Source organism: Trifolium pratense, linkage group LG6 (assembly GCF_020283565.1).
Source record: "Trifolium pratense cultivar HEN17-A07 linkage group LG6, ARS_RC_1.1, whole genome shotgun sequence".
NCBI classification, from domain to species: Eukaryota; Viridiplantae; Streptophyta; class Magnoliopsida; order Fabales; family Fabaceae; genus Trifolium; species Trifolium pratense.
Genome location: NC_060064.1, coordinates 29258580 through 29286354, shown reverse-complemented (window position 1 = coordinate 29286354; position 27775 = coordinate 29258580). Strand labels below are relative to the sequence as shown.

Below are 27775 nucleotides of genomic sequence, written 5' to 3'. Positions count from 1 at the left end.
TACTTATTCCCACACTAATGCTAAAATAGAATTGAACTTGACAAGAATATTTAATAAAGAAATAAGAGAGTTAGATGTTGCCAAAAAGTTTAAAATTAAATATACTAGTGAATCATATATTAATGCTATATCATTCAGAGCATATTTTGTTCAACGAAATTGATATCTTACTCAAATGGTCCTGCAATAAATGAACACAAATCACTCATGAAGAGTTTGAGATCTTCACTATTGTAAAATAATACGGTAAACAAATACCATAACTGATGAAAATGTAGCTTCAATAATCCTCTTTCATTCTACTATCTTGATTCCTGACATGCACCATCAATAATTTTGGATTTGCTTGAAGTTGGTTTTGTGATCTATAATTCGAAAATGACTCCTGTTCGAAAAGAGAATGAAACAACAAAACACATAAATTCACACAAATGAATTAACATAAATTCAATTCACACAAGCAAGGTTTTAAATTGCGGTTGCGGTCATGGATGCGGTTGCGGTTGTAGTTGTTGCGAATGCGGTCATTGCGGTTGCTGCAACGCGCGTGAAATCATTTTGAAATTTCACAAGCTATATAAACTATTGTAAAATAACACGGTAAACAAATACCATAACTGATGAAAATGTAGCTTCAATAATCCTCTTTCATTCTACTATCTTGATTCCTGACATGCACCATCAATAATTTTGGATTTGCTTGAAGTTGGTTTTGTGATCTATAATTCGAAAATGACTCCTGTTCGAAAAGAGAATGAAACAACAAAACACATAAATTCACACAAATGAATTAACATAAATTCAATTCACACAAGCAAGGTTTTAAATTGCGGTTGCGGTCATGGATGCGGTTGCGGTTGTAGTTGTTGCGAATGCGGTCATTGCGGTTGCTGCAACGCGCGTGAAATCATTTTGAAATTTCACAAGCTATATAAACTATTGTAAAATAACACGGTAAACAAATACCATAACTGATGAAAATGTAGCTTCAATAATCCTCTTTCATTCTACTATCTTGATTCCTGACATGCACCATCAATAATTTTGGATTTGCTTGAAGTTGGTTTTGTGATCTATAATTCGAAAATGACTCCTGTTCGAAAAGAGAATGAAACAACAAAACACATAAATTCACACAAATGAATTAACATAAATTCAATTCACACAAGCAAGGTTTTAAATTGCGGTTGCGGTCATGGATGCGGTTGCGGTTGTAGTTGTTGCGAATGCGGTCATTGCGGTTGCTGCAACGCGCGTGAAATCATTTTGAAATTTCACAAGCTATATAAACTATTGTAAAATAACACGGTAAACAAATACCATAACTGATGAAAATGTAGCTTCAATAATCCTCTTTCATTCTACTATCTTGATTCCTGACATGCACCATCAATAATTTTGGATTTGCTTGAAGTTGGTTTTGTGGATCTATAATTCGAAAATGACTCCTGTTCGAAAAGAGAATGAAACAACAAAACACATAAATTCACACAAGTGAATTAACATAAATTCAATTCACACAAGCAAGGTTTTAAATTGCGGTTGCGGTCATGGATGCGGTTGCGGTTGTAGTTGTTGCGAATGCAGTCATTGCGGTTGCTGCAACGCGCGTGAAATCATTTTGAAATTTCACAAGCTATATAAAATGAAACTAGTACGTAACTACACTATTTATCCACCATTACATAGTCTTAGTTTATTCCATAAACAATAATTTGAATGTATTGAAAATACACGGTTGAGAGAAGCAAGACTGTGGCCGCAACTGCGGATGTGGACCGCAATTTAAAACCAGACACACAAGTACGTGAATTAACATAAATTCAAACAAGTATGTCACAAGAGAAGAACTTACTTTCAACAAGTTGGAATCAAGCTTTCAACATAGTTGTTTATAGAGAACCAACATATCTTTTTTTTTTTTTTGGGATTAAACCAACATATCTTTTTGTTAACTCTAGTTTTCACTACCGTACTATTTCTCCAATTATAGAGAATCACTTGGTCTTGTAGATCTTGTGTGAATACCAGTGTATCACCGTTCTCATAAAGATTGAAATACGGGGTACATTTTAAGTTCATCTGAAGAATTTGATAGCTAAATCTAAGGAACTGAGTCCAAGACTTTTCATCTCCAAATTTTGTCATCTTCCATATAACAAAATCAGTTCCCTCAATGTCATGATAATAACAAAGGGAATCCATCAACACACAAACACCTGGAAATACACTTGACATTTCCTCAGTACCTGAAGGAACCAACAATTGTGCGTGTGTCTCAGTTCCTAGATCAAGCGAAATAATCACAAACATAGAAGCAACGCCAACGGCCAACCAATTAACAGTGCAATTCAACTGTACACCAATAAACTCTTTGTTAGTAGAAAATACCAACTGAAAAGGCCTAGCGGTAAAACTTTGAATGTTTCTCCAAACATTATTCCCAAAACTAAAAACTTGTACCACCGTTGTCAAGCTATTGCCCGGATGTAAAGCCACAACCTTATAAGCGTCGGTTAAATTGTCGTAACCAAATATAAACTTCCAAAATTTCAATCTATTCATGTCTTCAGGAAAATACCCTAATTTATCAGATATTGTCCTGGTGGCAGGGTTCCATAAACGAAAGCAGGTCTCTTTATGCCCATACTCGGCAAGAGAATAACCTAGCAAGCAGACCAATCCATTACAGGAACCAACAACTTGATGACAGTCCTTATCGATCAATCGATAGTAAGGATCATCGGGGAAGGTGATTGAACTGTTTTCCAACAAATCATTAACGTTGAAGGGTATGAAACTGTAATCATCATCCTGTTTGGAATCCTTAGAAGAGACAACATAGGAGTGTGAGTTGCGTGAAGATTGATTAAGGTGCATTTTAACGAATTTAGGATCGGAGATAAGAATATTCCATGATTTACACACGCACTTCATCTTCATCAAAGGTTTCACTTTAAGGAAGCATAAGATTTCGACGACAAGGTCGTCGGGGAGGATTACCGAAGGCGAAGGATTGGATTTATGACGACGCTGCGACATAGGTAATTCGGTATTCATGATAGTGGTGTTGGTGCTAATACAAACGGAACCCTAATGTGGTGCCGTTGTTGGAGAAGAAAAAGAAAATTGATGCGGACTTCAAATAGTTGAACTGTTGGGCTTAAAATACTTATCACGCATATATACCTAAAAAAAAAATTTACTGGTCCTACAAAATATACTTATCAAATACTCCCTCCGTCTCAAATTAGAAAAGAAAAAACAAAAATCATAATTATTTAGAAAAAGTAAAATATGATAATTCAATTTGAAGAGCACTAGCAACACACTCTTTAACAAACACTCTCTTCTATTGGTTAAAATTTATATGGATCCCGTAAAAGTTATATGAGTCCACATTTTTTTATGGGACCCATGTGAATTTCAACCAATAAAATAGAGTGTGTTGGAGTGTGTTTGTTAAAGAGTGTGTTGCTAGCATTATTCAATTTGAAATATGTTTTTGTGGGTTTTTCTTAGAATAGGTTGTATGGAGATATGTAAAAACCATTTTTATTGGTTGTTGTTTATTGAGAAAAGGGGAGAGAGAGGAAATTAAAATTTTATGAGATTAATAAAAAAAACATTCTTAAAAATGATTTTTCCCTCATAATTTGGGGCAAAAAAATGAGGTTTTTTCCCTTATAAATTGGGACAGATGGAGTATGATTTTATTACAGTTAAATGTCTTATTAGTCCTGCAAAATAGTATTAATTGCATTTTTAGCTAACTTACCATTTTGGCCTTTAACTTTTATAAATTGTGATTTTGACCATAAACTTTTATAGTACCCCCTCCGTTCCAAATTATAAGGAAAAATTGGTCAAAGAAAGTTGATGTATTTGGTTAAGAATTTGGACTAAATACATCACTTTTGTTGATCAATTTTCCCTTATATTTTGGGGCGGGGGTAATAGTATTTTTGGCCCCTTTTACAAAAGGTTAACCCACAGATTTTGAGCAAGTCAACCCAAATGTGAACAATGACTCACATGTTATCACCCGAGCATGCCCTGCCACATGGATATATAGTCACTGATGCCACGTCATCATATGTGGCACGACATGCTGACATGACAATTGCGTCATTATTCATATGCGCATTGTCTTTGTCAAAATTAGTGAGAGGTAGTCTTTTTTAAAAGGGGATAAAGTTAGAGGGCAAAAGTTTGTGAAAGTTAGGAGATAAAAATCGCAATTTGTGAAAATTAGAATGTCAAAATATTATTAGTCCCTATAAAATTTCGTTTGAATTTTGGTCATTCTAAATTATCAATTTTACTCCGTACTTTTTGTAAAGATAAGTGAAGTGTCTAAAGTTCGAACTTTGACCTCTTATATTTAATGCATTGTCGCTACCAAGTAAACTAACTCTTGAAAACCAAGACTAATGTACATATTTTTAGACAATATAAGTGTTGATTTGGTTAACAGAGGGAAAAAAAGATAATATAATCATATATAAGTGTTTCTCAAATTTTGAGCACCTTATAAGTTATAGTTATACCATCTTTGAGTCACATTTTGAGCACATTTTTAGAAAAACTTTTTACCGAAATACATTTTTGAGTACATAATTATAGTTTTAGTATTATAGAACACTTAGATTTATCTGTGTCAAATGCTATGAAATCCGGATACGTGACACGATACGATACTGATACGTTGATACGGGAAATTTTTTAAAATTTTCGATACATATGAAAGGCTGAAGAGTTGGGTAGAGAACCCACATTGGACGAGGTATTTCTAAGAACTCATATTCGTAAGAAGGACTCATCTTGGGTTGATCTTAGATCTCAAAACACTTATGTAAGGAAAATTAAAGCATTGATTAATTAATTTTTTCGTTTTTGGTTTTAAAATTAGTAGTGTAGCATTTACATTGTTTTTTTTTGTAATTTTGAACAGGATAGTTTTCAGATGAAGTTGAATCAGGCCTCGGAAGGTGCGGATGAGAGTGGCTCCCAAATGGTCGACTCTGCGACTCGTTTAAAGATGTGGGCCCAATCAGCTGGGGGGAAAAATCGAGGACGTCTCTATGGTGTTGGAGATAGGTCCTCGAATTATAGACCAGGTGTTTCAAGTCTCGCCCCAGACACACTTGAGGAGCGAGCAAAGGCAGCAGAGGATGAGGTTCGAAATACAAGGGAGCAACTTAGGCAAGCCGAGCTTAAGCGACAAAAAGAAGTTTAGCAGTCAGAGCAGCGTGCTGCAGATTTCCAGAGGAGGCAGCTGATAGTGTTGACAAACAGTGTAGCTGCCATACAAGTTATGATGAGGATGAGTCTGAGGATGGAGCCGAGGATGATGACAATGAGGAAAATTGGTATTTAGTGTGTGTTGTTACTATGACTGATTAAGCTTAAACTAATGGCTACATCTTTTGTCCAAACTACTAGTTTCTTATCTGTTTATTTTGACACTTGCAATAGTGTCAATTTTTGTTAACACTACATTTTAGTTTGAGGAAATGATCTTTTGATGACTCAATTTGATTAGTTTTGAATTTAGTTATTGTTTAGTTTGTTTGGAATTGGTTCTTATGTTGGATGATATTGGAGTAAGTTAACATTCCTCCTGACAATGTCGTGGGTAGCGTCGCGTGTAAGGGAGCCACACTTTCCATGGGATACTCATGGTAATTGCGTGGGTAACCTTACCCACGGTATTTTTCTCGGTAATGAATTACCAACGAGGCAAAGTGTCGTGGGTAAGCCGTGGGTAAATCTCATATACCCAAGGAGAGGTCGTGGGTAATGGCAAAAATGGCCGTGGCGAGACACAGTTTTTCTTGAAGTGTCGTTACAAAACAGGTGTACCAATAAAAACAAAATACGAAAAAAGAGATACACCACAAAAGTACCATAAAAGAATTCCCAGAAGCTAGAATCCACCACAAACCATCCAGAGTAACCAGAACCAGAAACATTGATTCAGTATATATATCTATATCAGGCTTTGAATTAAAAGAAATAATCACATAATCAAAACTAACCATGTGAATTAACTTAAAAGCAAACAAGTACATTGCTAGAGGAAGAACTTACTTTCAACAAGTTGAAACCAAGCTTTCAACATAATTCATTACAGAGAACCAATGTATCTTTTCGTCGACACTTTTTTGTTTCACTACTCTATTATTTCTCCAATTATAGAGAATTGCTTGGTCTTCTAGGTACTCTGTGAAAACCAGTGTATCACCATACTCAAAAAGATTACCACATCTAAAGTTTATCTGAAGAATTTGATATCTAAATTTAAAGAATTGAGTCCAAGACTTTTCGTCACCAAATTTTGTCATCTTCCATATAACTAAATAGGTTCCCTTCAAATCATGATAAAAACAAAGGGAGTTCATCAACACACAAACACCTTTTTGTAGTAAACTCACTTCAAGAAAAACTGGTGGGTGCAGTAAATTTGTGTGTGTCTCTGTACCCATGTCGAGCGAAATAATCCCCAACCGAAAGTCATCAACATCCATAATATATATATATGCCAACCAATTAACAGTGCAATTCAAATGTACACCGCCATGCCATCCATACTTAAAATAGAAGGACTGAAGAGACATGCCGGTAAAACTTCCAATATTTCTCCAAATATTTTCCCCAAAACTAAGAATTTGCACCTCTGTTGTCGAGTCATTACTCATATGTAACGCCACAACCTTATAAGTGTCAGTTGTATTGTCATAACCAAACAGAAACTTACAAAAATAATACTTGTCATCACTAAAAATAAAATACTCTAATTTATCAGATATTGTCCTGGTGGCGGGGTTCCATATACGGAGCCACTTCTCCTTGTGCTCATCGTTGTCCTCTTCGGTAAGAGAATAACCAAGCAAGCAGACCAATCCATTGCAGGAACCAACAATTTCATGACAGTCCTTGTCAATCAAACGATAGTAAGGATCACTGGGAAGGTTGATGGAGAAGCTTATGAAACTGTAATCATCCTTCTGCTTGGAAATCTTATTGTAATTAGAGATAGCACAGAAGTTTGAGTTTTGTGAAGATTGATTAAGGTGCATTTTAACAAATTTAGGCTTATAACAGGCTTGGTAGACTGACCTAGTGAACTTTTGAGCTAAATTGAAACAAGACATGATACACTAATCATATTATGTTTCTTTTTCTGAACATCAAACTGACCCTACAAGTATTGAAATTTAAAATGATATTACCTTATTTTCAAAATATGGAACAAAGGTTAAAGATAAAAAATAAAAATAAAAGGTGGTTAATTTATTAGAAAATAAATGTTGTATAATGCAATAATCAAGAAAAATATTGGACACAATTTAAAATTTTTCTATCTATTTGAGTCTTACAATTTAAAGAATTAATCTTTACATTAATGATATCCAATTTACAACCCACAAAAAACACAAATATTTTGTTAAGAGAAATAATATCCCAGAAATTTAAAGACACTTTATAATTATAAAATATAGGCTAGCTTATACAAGAAGCATAGATGTAGCTGATGGTAGGCAATGATTTGAGAACAAAAGTTCATTTGAAATAGAATTATACAATAGAACTTATAACCACCAAAAAACTAACCACCACAATTCCACAAATGGTTTTATGCCATAACCTCAATCAAGGTTTTAAATTGCGGTTGCGGTTGCAGGTATTGCGATTGCGGCTAATGCGGACACTGCGATGCAATTGCGGCCGTTGCGACGTGAAATAATTTTTTATCCGCACAAACACAGAAAAAATACTATAATTATTGTAATTCCTTATATATCTTTTACTTATAATTCTATATAAATTTTAATTCATTTTTAAGTCATCGAGACATAAGAAGACAGAAACTCTAAAATGAAAGGACATAAAGGAAAAAATAAAGGTGAGATTCTCTGAATTTTTACGAAAAGGAATATTGGATTGAACCGTTGCGGCCGTTGCAGTCAAAACTCCGTTGTGTTGCGGTGAAATGCTGTTGCGTTGCGGTTGCGTTGCGGCATCACGTGTGATTTGAGTTCACACCGCAATTGCGGTCCGATGCCGTTGCAGTGCCTACCGCATCCGCAATATTGCGGCCGCATCAGGTGATGCGGTCCGCAATTTAAAACCTTGACCTCAATTGTGTAAAGAACTCTTGCAAACCAAAGATGGAACTTCCCAGGGACCAAAATATTGACAAGAGAAAATATTGTATTACTGCCTTGGATCATTAATATCATTATCCATTTGATGTGTACTCCATTTTTAAAAATATACACGTTTATTTATGAAATCAACACACTTTTTTATTTATGAAATGCACGTTCATTTTTTTTTATATACAACTCCAATTTTTTTTATGTAACCCACATTCAATTTTATATATATCAATCATTACCAAAACACATTTTTGGGTTTTATTTGCATATTTGGGTAAGTGCATATGCATGGTTTGAATGTACGGTGCAAAGCAAAGACAAAACAATAAGGCATATAATTTAGACATTTATTTATATGCTTTCTCTTTCTCATCTCTTCCATTCAATCCCCGGAACTCACTCTCTTTCCCTTGGGTTCTTTCTTTCACATTCCTCTTTGCAGAAAGAAATTAATTGATCAAATTTTACAAACTTATTCAATCAAAAAACTGAATATATATATGACATGAAGCAATCCAAAGAACATTACTATTATAATTTATCTCTCATTTTGGGATTCTCCCATGAAAGATCATAGGAAACACGGTGGCAGCGTTTCATGGAGCACGTTCTTTTGGTTCACCCTCGTCGTTGTTTTATCTTCCGTTATTGTTACGTCCCTGGTTATATCCTCGTTCCATCTCTTCGACGTCCCCCATTTTCACTTCCCAAAATCAGTTTTGAAATGGCAAACTCGAGCGCCAGCCCAAGTCACAATTCGAGAATCAGTTATGCTTCCGGACCAGGTTTTGATTTTCTTAAACTACCCGTCATCTTTTCCCTATCATACCAAAAATGACCTTCAATGTGTTTACTTCTCGGCTTACTTGGAGCCTCGGCCCCCTCAACAACCAATTCAAATTCACTCAGTTAGGCTCCATGAACAAATTGTCCGTTGTCCACTCCCTCCACGTGGCGAGACTGTGTCACTCAGGATAAATTCCAACGATCCCCTTCAAATAAAAAACTCGTCAATGCACAATTGGGACCCACTAATTTACGAAGCCCTCTTTGATCGCGACAACACCACCATTGTATTTGTTAAAGGCCTAAATCTTCGACCTGAGAAACTTGGAGAATCGTCTAGATTTCAATGTGTATACGGTTGGGATTTCACAAGGACCAAGTTCTTCTTCAAATCTGATGTTCTATCAGTTGCTCAAGAGATAATAAGATGTAAAACACCTACTAGTATTTTAGCCCAAGCCCAGGCCCATACCCAAGCCTATCTCAAGGTCTCTATTCAAGTTGAAGGTAAGAAAATATTTCCCTCCATAGCAAGGCCCGGGTTTCTCTCAACGCAAAAACAACCAAAGCCAAAATTACACGAGTTGTGCTTATGCACAATGCTCCGAAACCAAGCACGGTTCATTAGAGAATGGGTCATGTACCACGCAAGAATCGGAGTGGAACGTTGGTTCATTTATGACAACAACAGCGACGACGACATAGAAAATGTGATTACATTCTTGCAAAATGCAGGGTACAACATCACGTGGCACCTATGGGCCTGGGTAAAAACCCAAGAGGCGGGGTTCGCTCATTGTGCGGTACGAGCCCGAGCCTCATGCGAGTGGGTTGCGTTTATTGACGTGGATGAATTCTACAATATAAAGATAAAAGGAGGATTGAAACATGTGATTCAGCACTATTCGCGGCCCGAAAACAATGTGGCTGAAATAAGAACACCGTGTTACAGTTTTGGGCCTTCGGGCCTAAAGGAAGTACCACGCGAAGGAGTGATGATGGGGTACACGTGTCGATTAGCGGCACGTGAGAGACATAAGAGTATTGTGAGACCTGATGCACTAAATCAAACACTGATTAATGTGGTACACCATTTTCATCTAAGAACACCATTTGTGGCTACCGATGTGGAAAAAAGAGTGATGGTCATTAACCATTATAAATATCAAGTATGGAAAGTGTTCAAACAAAAGTTTTATAGGAGGGTTGCAACTTATGTGGCAGACTGGAAATTACAACAGAATGTGGGATCTAAAGATAGGGTGCCCGGTTTAGGGACCAAACCGGTCGAACCAGCTGATTGGTCAAGCCGGTTTTGTGAAGTTAAAGATATGGGGTTGAGAAATTGGGTTATGAGGAATTTTATGGATCGGCGGACGCACCTTCTTCCATGGCAACCAGAGTTTGAGCGTCATATTAAAAGGAGACGAAAACGAAAAGAAAAAGGGATTTTATGATGTGATAGCTCTTTCATTGTACAATATTTACTTTCATGAACATTACTTTATTTTGTAAATAATGTAATTAATTGTAAATTAGTGGATTTAGTGTTATCGTTTGAACTCAAAATGGCACTTAAATTAGTGTTTCTGTATTGTTTTCTTGTTATACATATTACAAGTTTACAGGGTATTTGAGTTTTGAAAGCACCAAAATATTGGTACATAATTAAGCATAGAATCACTAAGAAGGAAGTTGTTTATGTAAATATCTATCTGCATCAAGGATACCAATCTTCTATTTATAAAACAAATCCAACTAAATCTTTATGATAATCAGTGTCATATTTTTAAATCAATATCAATAAGATGTTTATATCAGAGGTTGAAAAGTTTTCAGAATGTTACACAACTCAATCCCTTTTGGTAAAATAGTAACAACTTCATAGTGGACTGCACACATACACTTTTGCACTGTTAGCAAAAATAGAAACCATTTTTGTACTATTGAAAAGCATAGAAAAGATTAGTTATCATACATGAAAAAACTCTAATAGGAGTGCTGAGACATTAAGATTATACAAATGAATGAGCTCGAAGCATAGCAGAAAGCTGTATTATTTTGTTCTGTTTCAACTGTTCTCGTGGTGAAAGTGTAAAATTGAAAGGTATATATCATTACACATTCAACTTGTTTAACCAGCTGAGTTCAATATTTCAAGAAGAAAACTAACATTATAATCTAATACATCATAATGCCCCCTCGCCCAATTACAACGTCATTTTGGCGGAAACTACCTAATAACAAAGCTCTTATCTACATACCTCAAATATTTAACATCACAGTAACAAAGCTTTGATATTGCAGAGAATTGTGGTAAAATATAGTTGGTACATCCTCAATTGCAATCACATTACAGCCGCAGAAACGTAAATATAGTGTAATAAGCGTATGCCACAATGATTTCAGCAAAAGCTGCACCTTGCGCTTCAACATAATCACGGTTTATCACAGGGTCTGGAACCAAACTACATGAATAAAAGAAAAGAAAATTACTCCCCCGGATTCAGTAGAGGATCCGGAACCAAACTACATGAAAAACATCGACGACTACTTTCATTTCCTCTTTGAAGTGAAACAAGACTTTCCATGTATCTAGCAGCTCTTATAGAATCATACTTTCCATAAACCTGAAGATACCTTATATTATCATTCTCACCTTCATACAAAACCAACCTCTCGTTACTATCTTTCCAAAGAAACCGATTACTCCCATAAAACCCGACAAGCTTATAAATCACCGGCACAGGTCCAACACTATACAACTTAATCCAAGACCCTTCATCCCAGTAATCCTTCATAACCCAAACATCGAACCATTTCTCTAAGCCTCTAACAGGATAAACAATAACACCAATAGTATCACATTCATCAAAAGGCACCAAAGTTTTAAAACACTCACATTCAAATTCACTTGAACGATTCAAATACTCAATTTTCGGTACTTTTATCTTCCTAAACATTTCATCGACCATGTTGAATGCTAAAACAACATCTCCTATATTACTATCAACAAAACCCCACCAATGATAACAATTCTTCACGAAAGTATAAATTCGCGAAGAACCATAAATATCAAACGGAAGAGGCAACTTTTCAACATCAATTTTCCTCCAAGAATTCGAATTAAAACTATATAACTCACAATTCCAATACCCATTTTCTCTTTCATCATTTTCCTTCAACCAAAGATCCTTAAGTACAACAACTTTATAATCATCACTTTTAGAATCATAACCAAAACCATAATATTCAGTAAAAGAATAAAAACCATTAGGAAGTGTAAAATGAGATTGACATAAAACCATAAACTCTCTCAAAGAAGGGTTCATAAGAACATTAGGGTTACCTTCAAGAAAGTAAATACCATTACAAGGACCCATAATTTCAGTCCAATATTTATGATCTGAATTATATTCATAAGGTGGGTTTAAAAGCTGAGATGCAAGGTAATCAGAACCGGACCGAACGTTTAAATTCCATGAAAGAATTGAAATATATGTTTTGAGACCACAAAGGAATGGTCTACGAATAACAAAAAGATGTTCTTGTTTAATGTTGTAGATAATATAGTAATTAGTGATAAAATAAGGATTAGTTATGAGATCTAACCATGATTTGCAAATTGATTTGCATTTTGATAACTCTTTTACTGGTAATTTTGTGAGGATTTTGGATACTAAATCTTGTGGCAAACGATTCATGATTTTTCTGATTGATATTTTTCTTTTTTTTTTTTTGGGGAAATTTTGAAATTGAATAGTGAAGAGAAGTTTTGTATTTTTAATGTATGGAAAATGGAATCGTTCAATGAAATGACGACAAAGATGATAAGAAATTCGGTGTTGGCTTTTTGTTTTTGTTGTTTAATAATGGAATCGAATTTGCGGGTCAAATTTGGTGATAAATACAAAGTCTTGATTTTTTTAATTTAAATATGTAATAAAATTATCAGTCATAATGTACCAAAATAAAAAATTATCAATCATGATTCATGTCATATGATAAAACAAAATTTGACACAGACATGCATGTTATCTTATTATAATAATAATAATAATAATAATAATTGTTCTGGACTAGACTAATGCTAGTCCACCTAGACCCTCACAAAGTCCACATGGCTTGCCCAATCACCTCCATGTCAGCATGGCACAACCTCTCCACCAAGATAGGGTAAAATTACTACTCTACCCACCATCTAAGGGTGATATCTTGGCAGTCCCTCTTAATGGGCCTTGGCTAGTCCAGCCCACTAAGAGGACCTTTGGCCCAGAGCTGGGGGCTATAAATACTCTCCCTCTTGGGAGAGCAAGGTAGACACTATTCATTATTGCAATTACTCTCTCTCTCTAACCTCTCTCTAAGTACCTCTTTGCTCTCTATATTCCTTGTCTGACTTTGGCATCGGAGCACCTGCAGGTACAACCCCCCCCTCCGTGGATCATCTGCTCGGATTGCTTCCTACCACCTGCTCAACGGACTTCCAGCTGGCCTCCTTCCTGTTCTGATCAACAGTTAAGATCAGTGGCGCCGACTGTGGGGACCTGAGTTCTCCCCTTCTTTGTTTCGAGCAAGTAAACCAAAGAACAAAACCAATCAATCACTTTTTCATCATGGCCAGTGCATCTCATTTCAGCAATGACGTTGAGGACGCTGCTCCTCCTTCTTCTCCCCGTCTGCCTCCTGTTCTCATCACTGACCTCCAGGCCCTCCCCGAGTCTGACCCTAGAGACGGGCAGGAAACTTCCTGGACTTCTGAGGACGGCGACCTGGTCGTCTTGACTGAGAAGCAGGCAGGGAAACGCCCTCAGTCCGAGCAGGGCAGATCAGCAGAAACCGACTTGTCCACTGCTTCAGTTACCAATGCTGAACTAGCAGCACTCATAGCTGCCCTAAAGCAAACCACCGAAGCTCTCCAGGGCCAGAATCGCCGAATGGACGAGCAGAATATGAGACTTGATCGCTTGGAAAGGAACCAGCGATTCTCAAGGAATAACTCTCCCCCGAGGAGAGCTCCTACTTCTCCATCCCCTCCTCGTCAGGAAACTGTCAGACAACGACGACCTGCCCTTGAGAGGATCGAGCAACCTGGCAGAAAAAGAGACCATGTCTCCCCTCCCCGCGAGGGTATATCTTCTCCGAATATGAAGAAAGGAAAAATTGTGGACCGAACACCTCCTCGTCGTCATTCTCCCCAGGGACTCAGCTTGATGACCAAACAAGGGCAGCCAGCTAGCCGCAGCCACCACACCGACCAATTCTCCAGGAGCCCAACTCCTGATCGTGAGGGCTCACCTCCCCTAAACTCACATGAGAGTGACGAGGATGATCCCCGCTGCCCTTTATCTCACGACATACTTCAAGCACCCGTTCCAAAGGGATGTGAGCGACCTCCTCCTCTCCCAGCTTACGATGGACTTTCTGACCCAGATGAACACATCGCATCAGTTAATGCTACCCTGAACTTCTTGAGGGTCAGTGGAGCAATTAGATGCAGAATATTTCCAACTACTCTGAGAAAGGGAGCTATGGCTTGGTACCACAGCCTAGCTCCTCGCTCCATAACCTCATGGATGGATCTGTCCGACCAATTCCGCAGGCACTTCACTGCTTCCCGCAAGCAACCCAAGACCGAAGCAGTCCTGGACGCCATCTTCCAAGCTGATAACGAATCTCTCCGCAGCTTCATAGAGAGGTTCAACAAAGAAGCCGTCCAGGTAGAAACAACCGATGATATGAAGAAATACTTGCTCCAAAGGGGCCTTAGGCCAAACTCCGACTTTGCTAAAGCCGTTGGAATCGAAAAACCGCGCACCTTTGGCGACCTCCTCCTCAAATCTCAACCCTATATCCAATATGAAGAGCAACAAGCTGCAGATGCTGCCCGTTATGGGCGAGCAGGAAACAGTCAACCTGCTCCTCGTTCAAATGCTGAACAGTCCAGCCGAGGAGGAGGAAGACGAAGAGGCGAAAGGCCTAGGGAACCCCGTGGACCTCCTAGCACGTTCAGCAACTATACTCCCCTTAGCAAATCCCAGGAAGAAATTTGGAAAGAGTGCAACTCAGCTGAGTTCACTAAAGCAGGAATTAAATTTCCAAGACAACAACCCACAAAGCCTGGCCAAGACAAGAGCAGGTACTGCAAGTATCACAAAGGTTACGGCCATCTGACTGACGATTGCATCCAACTAAAAGACGCCATTGAGATATTGATTAGAAACGGGCAAATGAAACAATACGTGAAGAGGAGCAATGCTCCCCGGGCAGAAGCTGCCGAGACCAGCAACACTGAAGAAGCTGCACCAGAACGATCCGGGCACAAGCCAGTTGCCCTCGCCATCTCCAGAACTGAAGACTTCTTCGTCCCTGACTACTTGGACGACACCTATGTTGCCCCCACGCTGAGCAAATGGGACGCACTTGCTCACGCTATGGTTATCTCTGGTGGAGGTTTTGACAAACAGACTGTGGGGTCCATCAAGAGAAAATTTGAAGAATTGATAGATGGCTCCTCCAACCTGAGCGCAACTCTAGATAAACCGAAAGGGCAATCAAAGCCCTTAGCCTTCTACATGGAAGAGCTGCCCGGTGGAACTGCAAACTCCCAGATACCCCTGCTCATCAGAGTGGACATGGCAAATATGGACGTCCGCAGGGTACTGGTCGACCAAGGAAGCTCCTGTGATATCATGTATTCCCAACTTTTCAAAACTCTGCAACTAGATGAAACCTACCTCACTCCTTATTTTGGATCTGATCTCTCCGGATTTAATGGAGCAACAACTAAGCCATGGGGCTATGTGGACCTGCTAGTCACTGTTGGCTCTGAAGAAACTGCAAAAACTATCAAAGTGAAATTCCTGGTAGTAGACTGCCCTTCTCTCTACCAGTGCATCCTGGGCCGAACAGCTATTGCTGATTTAATGGCTGTCCCTTCAACCGCCCACCTCAAGATGAAGTATTATACTCATAAAGGCCAAGTTGCAACACTGCATGGAGACATTGAAGCTGCAAGGAGAGTCTTCAATGCATCCTCCAAAGGAAATGAGTATATCGGGCAGCTCCCCGAGTCCAAGAAGTCCAAGGCAACAACTTCCCTGCCCTTGCCAGAAATCAGCTCCATTGACCTCGACAGCCGCTTTTCCAAACAGGAAAACAAAGATGAGAAGAAGCTCCGCAAGGAGAAGAAGGAAGACGACGAGGCAAGCCAAGAGCACCGTCGTCCAGTTCCAGACGGCGAGTTCGAGCTGATGCCCTTCGGAGAAGACCCGAACAGGGCAGTGAAGATTGGGACTGGGCTCCCCGAACTTGCTAGGAAGCAACTTGAAGCCTGCTTGAAGGAAAATGCTGATCTGTTCGCCTGGCACGCTTCTGAGATGCCCGGCTTGGACCCCAACATAGCATGTCACCAGCTGACTATTGATCCCACTGCACTTCCCATTGTACAACGTAGGCGTAGGCAGTCTCCTGAGAAATCGGAGGCTGCAGAAAAATGTGTAAAAGACCTCCTAGAGGCAAATTTTATTTCGGAGGCCAGGTATACAACCTGGCTGTCCAACGTTGTACTCGTCAAAAAATCTAATGGAAAGTGGAGGATGTGTTGCGACTATACCGATCTTAACAGGGCTTGCCCTAAAGACTCTTATCCCTTACCTTGCATTGATAGACTTGTTGATAATTCTTCTGGCTTTAAATTATTGTCTTTTATGGATGCTTATTCAGGTTATAACCAAATTCCAATGGCAGTAGCAGATAGAGAAAAAACAGCTTTCATGACCGAGTCGGGCAACTATTACTACAACGTAATGCCCTTCGGTCTCAAAAATGCAGGAGCTACATACCAGCGAATGATGAACAAAGTCTTCCGAGGACAAATAGGAGACATGCTCGAGGTATACATGGACGACATGATCGTAAAATCCCCCGAGGAACTCGACCATGTCGTGCACCTTCGAAAGGTATTCGAGCAGGCCAGGAGATACAACATGAGATTCAACCCAGAGAAGTGCACCTTCGGGGTCCGAGCAGGTAAATTCCTGGGATTTTACCTAACCGAGCGAGGAATTGAAGCCAACCCTGACAAGTGCAGAGCTTTTGCCGAGCTCCCCACTCCGAGCGATAAGAGGTCCATACAAACTCTTAATGGAATGCTAACATCGCTTTCCAGATTTGTATCCAAATCAGCACAACATGCACTCCCCTTTTTCAAACTACTAAAGAAAGAGGCAGTCTTCGAATGGACAGATGAATGCGAGCAAGCTCTCCAACATCTGAAAAAGGCCTTATCAGAGCCACCTGTCCTCTCACGACCAAGTGACGAGGAGGTATTATACCTGTACCTTTCCGTCGCCTCAGAGGCTGTAAGTGCAGCTCTTATTCGTGAGACAAACGAAGGGCAGAAACCAGTATACTTTACAAGCAAAGCCTTACAGGGTCCTGAACTAAGGTACCAGCAAATAGAAAAAATAGCCCTTGCACTAGTTTATGCTGCAAGGAGACTAAGACATTATTTCTTGGCCCATACAATTGTGGTCCGAACAGACCAACCAATCAAGTCTTTGCTTGGCCGACCAGATATGGCGGGCAGGATGCTCAAATGGTCCCTCGAGCTCTCAGAATTCGACATTCGTTACGAGAGCAGGAAAGCTCTAAAAGCCCAAGTCCTAGCTGACTTCGTCGCAGAGATGACGAGCTCCTCCCCTGCAGTGGACGGAGCAGATAAATGGACAATCTTTGTAGACGGAGCATCAAGCGCTACAGGAGCAGGGGCAGGCATCATTCTTGAAAATGAGAATGGCTTACTAATCGAGGTCTCCCTAGCACTATCCTTCCCAACTTCAAACAACCAAGCAGAGTATGAAGCATTCCTCGCTGGACTACGTTTGGCCGAGGACTTGCAAGCCAAGGAGATAAAAATCTACACAGATTCGCAACTGGTCGCCTCACAGGTGCTAGGAGAGTATCAGACCAAGAATGATAACCTCTCTGAATACCTAGTGCTAGTAAAGGAAAAGATCACCAAGTTCAACTCTGTTGAAATATTACATGTTCCCCGCGAGCATAACAAAAGGGCAGATATCCTGTCCAAGCTGGCGAGCACAAAAAGGAAGGGCGGAAACAAATCTGTCATCCAAGAGATACTCCCTCGTCCAAGCATAGAAAAACCAAGCAAGGTTGTGGACATAAACGTCATTGGCGACAAAGACTGCTGGATGACTCCAGTATACAACTTCCTCGAGCACGGAACTCTCCCTGACGACCAGAAACAAGCAGCTATAGTCAGACGAAGAGCCTGCTCCTATGTCATCCTTGATGGAAAATTATACAGGAGAGGATTTTCCATTCCTCTCCTAAAATGTGTAGACGAGGACACAGCGGATTACATACTGCGCGAAGTCCATGAGGGCATTAACGCCCAACACCTGGGAGGAAGGTCACTTGCCAGGAAAGCTCTACGAGCAGGGTACTATTGGCCTACTATGCAACAGGACGCCAAAGACCACGTAAAAAAATGTGACAAATGCCAAAGGCATGGGGATATGCACTTAGCTCCCCCTCGAGAACTAAAATCTTTGTCTTCCCCCTGGCCCTTCGCATGGTGGGGCATGGACTTACTTGGTCCTTTTACCAAAGGACTTTATCAAAATCGCTACCTAATAGTAGCAGTGGACTACTTCACAAAGTGGGTGGAAGCCGAACCCCTCTCCGACATCACATCACTCAGAGTCCTGCGCTTCTTCAAAAGAAATGTGCTAGCTAGATTCGGAATACCACAGGTGGTAGTCACAGACAACGGAACACAGTTTACAGACAAAGATTTTCAAGCATTCCTTGTTGCCCTGGGCACCAAGCAGCACTTCACATCGGTCGAGCACCCCCAAACCAACGGGCAAGCTGAAGCAGCCAACAGAGTAATCCTGAGAGGGTTACGAAGAAGACTCGACCAAAACAAAAAGAAATGGGTCGAAGAGCTTGACAATGTACTCTGGGCCTATCGAACAACCCCACACTCCACAACCGGAGAAACCCCCTTCCGAATGGTATATGGAACGGAGGCAGTTATCCCCGTAGAGATTGGGGAACCATCTCGTCGGACTGAGCAGCCTCTTGACGAGGAGCAAAATGACGAAGCACTTCGAGAGGAGCTTGACCTCGTCGAAGAAATTCGAACAGGAGCTTCTTTAAAGGAGGCCACCCTGAAGCAGAAAATAGCTGCCCGTCATGACACCAAAGTCATCAAAAGAGAATTCGAGGTGGGCAGCCTCGTCCTAAGACGCAATGCAGACTCCCAGGAGGGCAAACTTGCACCCAATTGGGAAGGACCATACCGCGTCATTGACAAAACAGAAAATGGTGCATACTATCTCGAGGACCTCCGAGGAAAGAAACTTCTTCGACCTTGGAATGCCCAGAAATTGAAACAATATTACAGCTAAGTTATTGCCACACTAAAAGGCTGCTTGCACTTCAGAACACAACGAATCGAGCACCTTAAACAACGGAGGGCACCATGGCACACGTGCCCATCTAAAAACCATAGCAGGGGAACTAATTCACCAAAAGGGAAATAGAACTCCTGCTAGACGAGGATAACTCTCGAAACGAGCCCATCGTCCCCGTGCCACGACCTAGCACCCAGCTCGCGATGGGAGGTTCAGGTTGCGAAGAAGGGTACATTAGCGTGCTTGTATTCGCGTAACTTAGAAACAACTCTAAGTGCTTATACAGTTCCCCAAACTGTTTAAGTCAAAACAGAGGAGACTACCCTCAATAAAACATGCTCAGTATCAAGCAGGGGAAACCCCCCGGCAAAATAACAACGAGCGCAGCATTCATACATGCAAAAATATGATAAGTATACAAAACAGGCAAAACTTAGCACACCAACTTGCTCGAATGATCATACCAGCATGCCCAGACGAGCACCTCAATAACGGGGAGATAAGCTCCCCGGCACGAAGTTTAAACGACGAAATTTCGTTAAGTTAAAAATGGGGACAAACTCCCCGGCTCAGATTTTGAGCAAGAAATTAGCATAAAATTTGGCTAAGTTAAAGGTAGGGACCAGACCTCCCCGGTTGGAATTTCAAACAACGAAATTTCTTCAAAATTTTCTAAGTTAAAAAGACGGGGAGGCTCCCCGGTTGGAATTTTAAACAACGAAATTTCCTCAAAATTTTCTAAGTTAAAAAGACGGGGAGGCTCCCCGGTTGGAATTTTAAACAACGAAATTTCCTCAAAATTTTCTAAGTTAAAAAGACGGGGAGGCTCCCCGGTTGGAATTTTAAAACAACGAAATTTCCTCAAAATTTTCTAAGTTAAAAAGACGGGGAGGCTCCCCGGTTGGAATTTTGAAAGTTTGATAAAATTTTCTAAGTTAAAAAAGGAGGAAACATATACGCGAGAAGAAAATGTAAACATACATGCGAGCAGATATAGACGAGCAGTTATAAACAAGCATAGATAATAAAACGGGCACCTGCCCGGAATTGTCATAAAAATAAAAAACGGGGACAAAAGCCCACTTGTTCCAATATTACAAACCATGGCTCAAAGGCCCCAAAATTCAAAAGGACAAAATAAATTACAATAGAAGGCCGGGGACATCTACTCCTCGCACCTATCTTCCTGCTCATTCACGTCATCCTGCCCGTCTTCATGACCCTCCTCGAACACCGCTTCAGCATCATCCTCCTCTTCGTCAGAGTCGGCCAGGCCAGCAGGGATAACAATCTGGCCATCCTGGACCTGCCCGTTCACATGCATTCCTCGGGTCACCAGCTCCACATCAGGATTGAGACACTTGATTTGCTGCACGGCATTCTCGAAGGCGTACTCAGTACCCTCTACAAAGTCATGGGACAGCTGAGCAATCACCTTGACCAAGTCTGCTCGGGTGGTCAACCCCTCGGCAGCCTTATGCTCGTTCTCGCCCGGAGCCATGACAGCATTAAGCCTTTCAATTTCAGCCCGAGCAGCATCCAAATCCTCTCCCCTTTTACGGTGCTCGTCCAGCTGGTCACCCCAATGTTTTTGCTTCTCCCTGAGGTCATCCACAACAAGTTCGAGCTGGTTGATCCGACCTTTGGCCCGCTCGTGCTTGGTCCGGGCAGTATCCAGCTGCTTGACTAACGTTTCCCGCTCGTCACCAAGGACAAGGCTGCTCGAGACCATTCGCACCATAGCAGCCATGTCACGAGCATGCTGCTGCCGGCGAACCTCTGGTTCCTGGTCAAGAATAGCAGCCCGTTCAGTTTCAAAGACCTCCGGAGGATACTTCTCAAAAAATCTATCCACGGTAAAGCACCGAGGAACTGGAAAATTTCTGCATCCTCCCATGCCCGCATCTTCAACCGGGGAATCTTCTTCTCTTGTCCTCTTCGCTGGAGGAGGCCGGGGAGCTGAGGTAGGGGTGCCCGAACCAACACCCGAGGTCCCAATCACCTGCACGGAAGGGGTCCCCGGCCTCACTTCTTGGGAAGCTCTGGCAACAATCTTCTTTTTTCCTCGGCCAGACCTGCTCGCCTTCTCATCCTGCTTGGCCTTCAGCATGCGCTCGGCAATGGTTTCCATTTCGTCTGCAAATAAATGACGAACACGTTAGTAAAGCACGAGGAATACACACAACAATAGCAGAAATTTTTCTAAGTTAAAAATAGAAAAGAAGCAATACCCAAGCACAGCCTAACCTCCCCGGCATTCTTACACTTGAGGAGGTTCCTAGTATTTATAAAGCGGGGAGAGACCTTCGCCTTCCCATGCTCGTCCCTTAGTGTGACTCCCTTACGAGTCGTCCAGATGCCCGGAGTAAAACCGGCCACAAAGGCCTTCAAATTTTCAAAGGCAGCCATCTCCTCGGGAGACAAGTCTGCGTCCCCGGTAGTATACTCCTTAGGTTCCTTCCGGAAGTGATCATACGACCAACTAAGGGGGAACTTAGGAACTGCTCGGAAGATAACTTGCCCGTTGTCATCTTTACGAACAACACCCTGCTCGTCCCTATCTTCTTCCAGTCCCAACAAACTCTCCCGAGCAGCTGGAGACTCTGGCCGGATGATGAAATACCTCTCCTTGAAGTCCTTGATAGAATCCACAAACATTTTAAACAATTTGACATCCTCGTGATGCTTTAAGGAAACCCAATTCTGACGAGGGGCACGCCCAACCTCCCTCGTCGGCTTACGTTGAATCTTGAAAATTCTAAAGAAAAGAGGAAGAGTGGGACGAACACTCCTATACGTGCAGAGGTGCTCGAACCCCATGATAAAAGACCATGAATTCGGATGCAGCTGCGACGGAGCCACCTGCAAGGCTTTAAGCACGCTGGCCGCAAAGGGGCTGAACGGCAGCCTGAGCCCCATCTCCTTAAAAACAAACTCGTACATAGCAAAGTCGTGCCCGGCAAAGGACGAGCACACCCGTTCACCCTCCCCGGGTATACGGGTCGACCAATTCTGAAGCCCGTCTGCTCTCTGCTGCTCGACGATCATATGTAATCTTGGGTCCTGGGAAGTAAGCGCCGAGGCTATCCCCCGGGGTTCTGGAGCAACCCAATCCAGCGCAGGATCGGTTATGCAGTCGACCAATGTATACTTCTCCGCACCTTGGCTTTCCACAACCTCCTCGGATTCTGACATTTTACAACCTGAAATGCAGCAAAAACAAAGTGAATTCGATGATCAAATCCACCCTTTCACCGCAAATCAAGTGAAAGGGCGCAGGATAGGACGAGGACGCTGTCCCCGACCAAAGCCCTTTTCAAATGGCAAACAAAATCAAACCGAGGAGGGTAGTCCAGGTGAAAGACGGGGAGATAAGCTCCCCGGCATGAAGTTTAAACAACACATTTCATGCAAAAATCGCTAAGTCAAAAAGGGGGGAGATAGGCTCCCCGTCACGAAGTTAAACTATCTAAAGTTTCAAACGGGGAGGTAGGCTCCCCGTCACCTAAACAAACTATCTAAAAGTTTCAAACGGGGAGGTAGGCTCCCCGTCACCCAAACAAACTATCTAAAAGTTTCAAACGGGGAGATAGGCTCCCCGGATCTTAAAATAAACTATCTAAAGTTTGAAACGGGGAGATAGGCTCCCCGTCACTAGTTATCTAACCTAGAGTTTCAAAGGGGAGGAAATCTCCCCGGTACCAAGTTCATACGGTGCCCGGCACATTCATCCTAATGTTCATAAATTCATACAATCTTCATGAAAAAACGCCCAAAACTGGGCAGAAATGACAAAAAATGGATCTAAAGAGCAAAATTTGAAAGAATTACCTTGAATATGAAGAAGATCTGAAGAACGATTTGACTAGTAGGTTGAAACTTCAGAGAGATTCACAATTGAAGAGAGAGAGTGAAAAGTAAAAATGAAGTTCACTCTCCTCTGTTATATAGATCAAGCCAGGGGAGTGAAGAGACGCTTTGATCCAATGGTCCTTACACTCCCTCGTAAAAATCAAAGCAGTAAATGCGCCCTTTCGCATTCCCAGTAACAAAACCTCCTCGTTACTAACCTCCTCGTCATAGTAACGAGCAATAAAACCCCTCGTTGATAACTTCCTCGTCATAGCAACGAGCAACAATGCTTTCTTGAAAAATCATCTCCTCGTCATCATTGCGAGCAACAAAACTTCTCGTTGGTATCTCTTCGCGATAGCAACGAGCAGCTGTTCCATCTTGTGCAATATCTCCCCGCAGGAGATACGAGCAACACATACTTCCTCGTAACCATAATCACGAGCAGGGTATTAAACACCCTCGAAAAATCGATTCGAGCAAAACATTGCAGATACTTGCTACGAGCAAGGCTTTGACGAGCAACTTCCTCGTCCACTTTTGTTCAAGAGAGGTTGCAAGGAGATTTCCTTCTGCACTTGGGCACACATCTAAAGTCATCACTCCTATGCCTAGGAGCAACGACTTGGGGGGCTCCTGTTCTGGACTAGACTAATGCTAGTCCACCTAGACCCTCACAAAGTCCACATGGCTTGCCCAATCACCTCCATGTCAGCATGGCACAACCTCTCCACCAAGATAGGGTAAAATTACTACTCTACCCACCATCTAAGGGTGATATCTTGGCAGTCCCTCTTAATGGGCCTTGGCTAGTCCAGCCCACTAAGAGGACCTTTGGCCCAGAGCTGGGGGCTATAAATACTCTCCCTCTTGGGAGAGCAAGGTAGACACTATTCATTATTGCAATTACTCTCTCTCTCTAACCTCTCTCTAAGTACCTCTTTGCTCTCTATATTCCTTGTCTGACTTTGGCATCGGAGCACCTGCAGGTACAACCCCCCCCTCCGTGGATCATCTGCTCGGATTGCTTCCTACCACCTGCTCAACGGACTTCCAGCTGGCCTCCTTCCTGTTCTGATCAACAGTTAAGATCAATAATAATAATAATAATAATAATAATAATAATAATAATAATAATAATAACGAGAATTTCGTCATTATTATCTCATAAAAAAATAAAATCTACACCGTTAGAGTAAAATATTTTACACAAACTTTTAATAAAAATTCATTAGTTTTCTCTATCACCACATTTTTGTGTAATTATAATATTTTAATGCTAATTATATGATATAGAACAATGAGAGTTTTTTTAAGTCAAAAAAAATAAACAATGAGGCTTTTTTATTGAATATTAGTGTAAAATTATTTTATGCTGATCATATACTCTTGAGAAACTAAAAAAATAATAAGAATTTTATCATTATAAATATAGTTGAATCCATTATTGTGATCATGTTCTTGGACAACACTTGTAGACTCCTTCATTGCCAAATGTTCGGTCCACATAGTTCTCATCGGTGTTCTCTTGCCATTTGAAAGTTATTTTAAAGTTTTGTAGGATAGTTGAAAACTCTAACTAAAATATAAAACATGTTTTTTTTTTAAACCGAGTATCCTCTATACATAAATACATATACTAATTTCTCGGTCTTGTAAGACCTAATTTCTCGAGTCTTGTAGGACTCAAATAGGTGAAAAATTGTTCCTAAAAATCTTATGGTATGTTGCATGTCAAGGGCAGAAAACGAACCTATAGAATATGATTTAGACCAGATCATCAGCCTTAAATGCATATATCAGTTGAGATTGTAGGTCATAAACTTGACATTGAAATCTTATCCTTCGATATCAATTATTGCACTGAAGGTCATAATCTCTACCGTCAACAATGGCGAGATCCCGTCTTATGTCCTCTTTTCGATAATTGTAGCTCGACGTTGAGACTTATATATACCCCTTTCTTACAAAGAATTCTTGTATTTTATCATTTTCCACCTTTCACTTCACACTTTCTATCTCTGTCAACAACTTTTTTTTTGGTAAGTCTCTCGATCAACAATTTACTAATATCTAAAAATTTACACGACCGGTTCCCGACAAAAGATAATCTTCTTTTGAGGGGAATTATTCAAAATATTTTGGGAGGTAATTGTGTTTGGTGCAATGTTTCTCCGGAATCGTCGAGTCATTTATTCCTTCGTTGTAAAGTGACTCATTCGGTGTGGTACGTGATTTTTAAGTGGTTAGGAGTGGTGATTGTGATGCCCCCAAATCTTTTCCAACTTTTCGCGTGTTTTGAAAAAGCGGCCTCGACGAAGAAAACTAGGCAAGGTTTTCGGTTGGTGTGGCACTCGGTCCTTTGGGCTATTTGGAGAGCAAGGAACAATATGGTTTTTAATAATCTTGAGGTGAAGCCTTGTGAAATTATAGAGGAGGCGAAAGTTACTTCGTGGAAATGGAGTTTGGAGATTTCCCCTTGCCTCTTCTATGAATGGTGCTTGGAGCCGGGCATTTGTATAAATAGTTGATGATCCTTAAGGTGTAGGTGTTTTGAAGTTATAGCTTTTTGGGATGGATGTTTTTTCCTCTCTGTTTAGGTGGGGGTGGTGTTTGGTCTCTTGTTAGAATTAGATGACCACATCTAATACTTGAATTTATTTTTCCTTCCCCTCTCTTGGCCCTTCTTGTGCCTTGATGAGGAGTGCTAGCAACACACCCTTTAACAAACACACTCTAACATCGAATGGGTCCACTAAAAATTATATGGGTCCACATTTTTTATGGGACCCATGTGAATTTCAACCAATAAAAGAGAGTGTGTTGGAGTGTGTTTGTTAAAGAGTGTGTTGCTAGCATTATTCGTGCCTTGATTGTTGGTTAATAAACTGTTTGCTATTCAAAAAAAAAAATCTAACAATTTACTAATATCTAACTTCACACTTCACACTTTTTGGTGAAGCTGAGCTAGCCATGTGAATGTAAACACTGAGAGAATATAAATGACTCTTACTACCAAAATTCGATTGCGGTTAATTAAGATTACTACACAATATAAAATATAAAAATAAGAAATCTACCTAAAATATAATAAAATTAAATCTAGCTAAAATAATAAATTACTAAAGAAATTCTCCTACCTCCTAGCTAAATCAACAACATTTTGTATTTAAACACCACTATTTGTCTTTTCTAAACACCAATTTTTCTCATCTAACTCGAACTATTGATAATTAGTAACATTGCCATATTATTTTAACAAACTTCTAATTAACATTTGAAAATAAATAAATAAATTAATAGAAGTACAAATTAGTTGGATAACCCTAAAGTCAACTCAGACTCGTCTTAGTTGATGGTTAGATATGTTGACCCAACACATTTTATTTATATATATATCGGTACATCCGCTGAGGTTTCTGATAGATTCACAAATAATTTTTATTAATTTTTCATTTTTCTATATTAAACACTATTTGTAAATTTATCAAAATTATCCAGCTCGACAGCTGTACTGATAAATATCTAAATAAAATATGTACCGGAGTGTTTATCCGGACTAAATCAAAATCATTGGATGGATCGAGCCTTAAAGTAAAGAGAAAAGATAAGCATGGAAAAGTCAGAAGGAAAGAATAGGACATCTTTGGTTAGTCCATTGTGGCCTTTTAATTCATTTCTAACAAGAAATCACGTTTGACTTGAGAAACTTTACCTGATGCCAGTCATCTCCTAAGCTCATCTATTATCATAATTTGTTATTCCATTGATCAATTATTCATCATCAATGGGTGACAATCTGAAGCAAAAATTGACAAAGTTGATCAAACTAGCAGACAATATAACTAACACAGCAGATGAGCCAATTCCGTTAAAACAAAAATGCAGGGAGCTCAAACCCAAAACGAATAAGCTCTCCACTCTTCTCCGGCAAGCAGTGATGGTGAGTTCCGAACTCTACCTTCAGCGTCCAATGCAGCCGATTATTGAGCAAACTGAACATGTACTCAACAAGACCCTTTTGTTGGTCCTCAGATGCCATCCAAAAAACATCCACAAGCTCTTGACCATCATCCCTGCTGGAATTTTCCGCAAAACATCCTCTAAAATTGAAAACTCAATCAGTGATGTTTCTTGGCTCCTATATATCTCCTCCCCCGACAAAGAACACGGATGCCATCATCTCATCCTTCCTTCCATTGCTTTCGGTGACTCCATCATTGCCTTAGTTTGGGAGCTGATTGCAAGCCTCTGTATTGGCTCGCTGGAGGACCGTTCGGAGGCTGCTGCTTGCCTTGCGTCACTGACACATCAAAGTGACCATTACGGAAAAATGATCATCGAGGAAGGAGGCGTGGGACCACTTTTGATGCTGATGAAGGAAGGGAACATAGAAGGCCAAAACAATGCTGCAAGAGCAATTGGTCTGCTCAAAGTCATCAACTCCGTCGTTATACTCATCACTAGTGCATCTATGCTATGCGAACAGGGGAGTTAATTAGAGGTCTTCAAGCTTAAAACTCTTTA

The 27775-nt window shown here is 40.5% G+C and overlaps 5 protein-coding genes across 5 annotated transcripts; 2 read left to right on the top strand and 3 right to left on the bottom strand.

Moving 5' to 3' along the window:
* Positions 1-1857: 1857 nt before the first annotated feature.
* On the bottom strand, positions 1858-3071 carry LOC123892065 (F-box/kelch-repeat protein At3g23880-like). Its single transcript, XM_045941913.1, has one exon. It carries the CDS (start codon positions 3058-3060, stop codon positions 1858-1860), a length of 1203 nt encoding a protein of 400 aa, XP_045797869.1. The 5' UTR covers positions 3061-3071.
* Positions 3072-4026: 955 nt separating this feature from the next.
* On the top strand, positions 4027-5239 carry LOC123892064. The gene is made up of 3 exons (XM_045941912.1): positions 4027-4164; positions 4751-4855; positions 4955-5239. Exons 1-3 carry the CDS (start codon positions 4027-4029, stop codon positions 5237-5239), a joined length of 528 nt encoding a protein of 175 aa, XP_045797868.1.
* An 856-nt stretch (positions 5240-6095) lies between these two features.
* On the bottom strand, positions 6096-7082 carry LOC123892063 (F-box/kelch-repeat protein At3g23880-like). The gene has a single exon (XM_045941911.1). The coding sequence runs from the start codon at positions 7080-7082 to the stop codon at positions 6096-6098; it is 987 nt and encodes a 328-aa protein (XP_045797867.1).
* Positions 7083-8728: 1646 nt separating this feature from the next.
* On the top strand, positions 8729-10408 carry LOC123892062 (glycosyltransferase family 92 protein RCOM_0530710-like). The gene has a single exon (XM_045941910.1). It carries the CDS (start codon positions 8729-8731, stop codon positions 10406-10408), a length of 1680 nt encoding a protein of 559 aa, XP_045797866.1.
* A 584-nt stretch (positions 10409-10992) lies between these two features.
* LOC123888898 (F-box protein CPR1-like) lies at positions 10993-12819 on the bottom strand. The gene has a single exon (XM_045938061.1). The coding sequence runs from the start codon at positions 12653-12655 to the stop codon at positions 11444-11446; it is 1212 nt and encodes a 403-aa protein (XP_045794017.1). The 5' UTR covers positions 12656-12819; the 3' UTR covers positions 10993-11443.
* Between the last annotated feature and the right edge of the window lie 14956 nt (positions 12820-27775).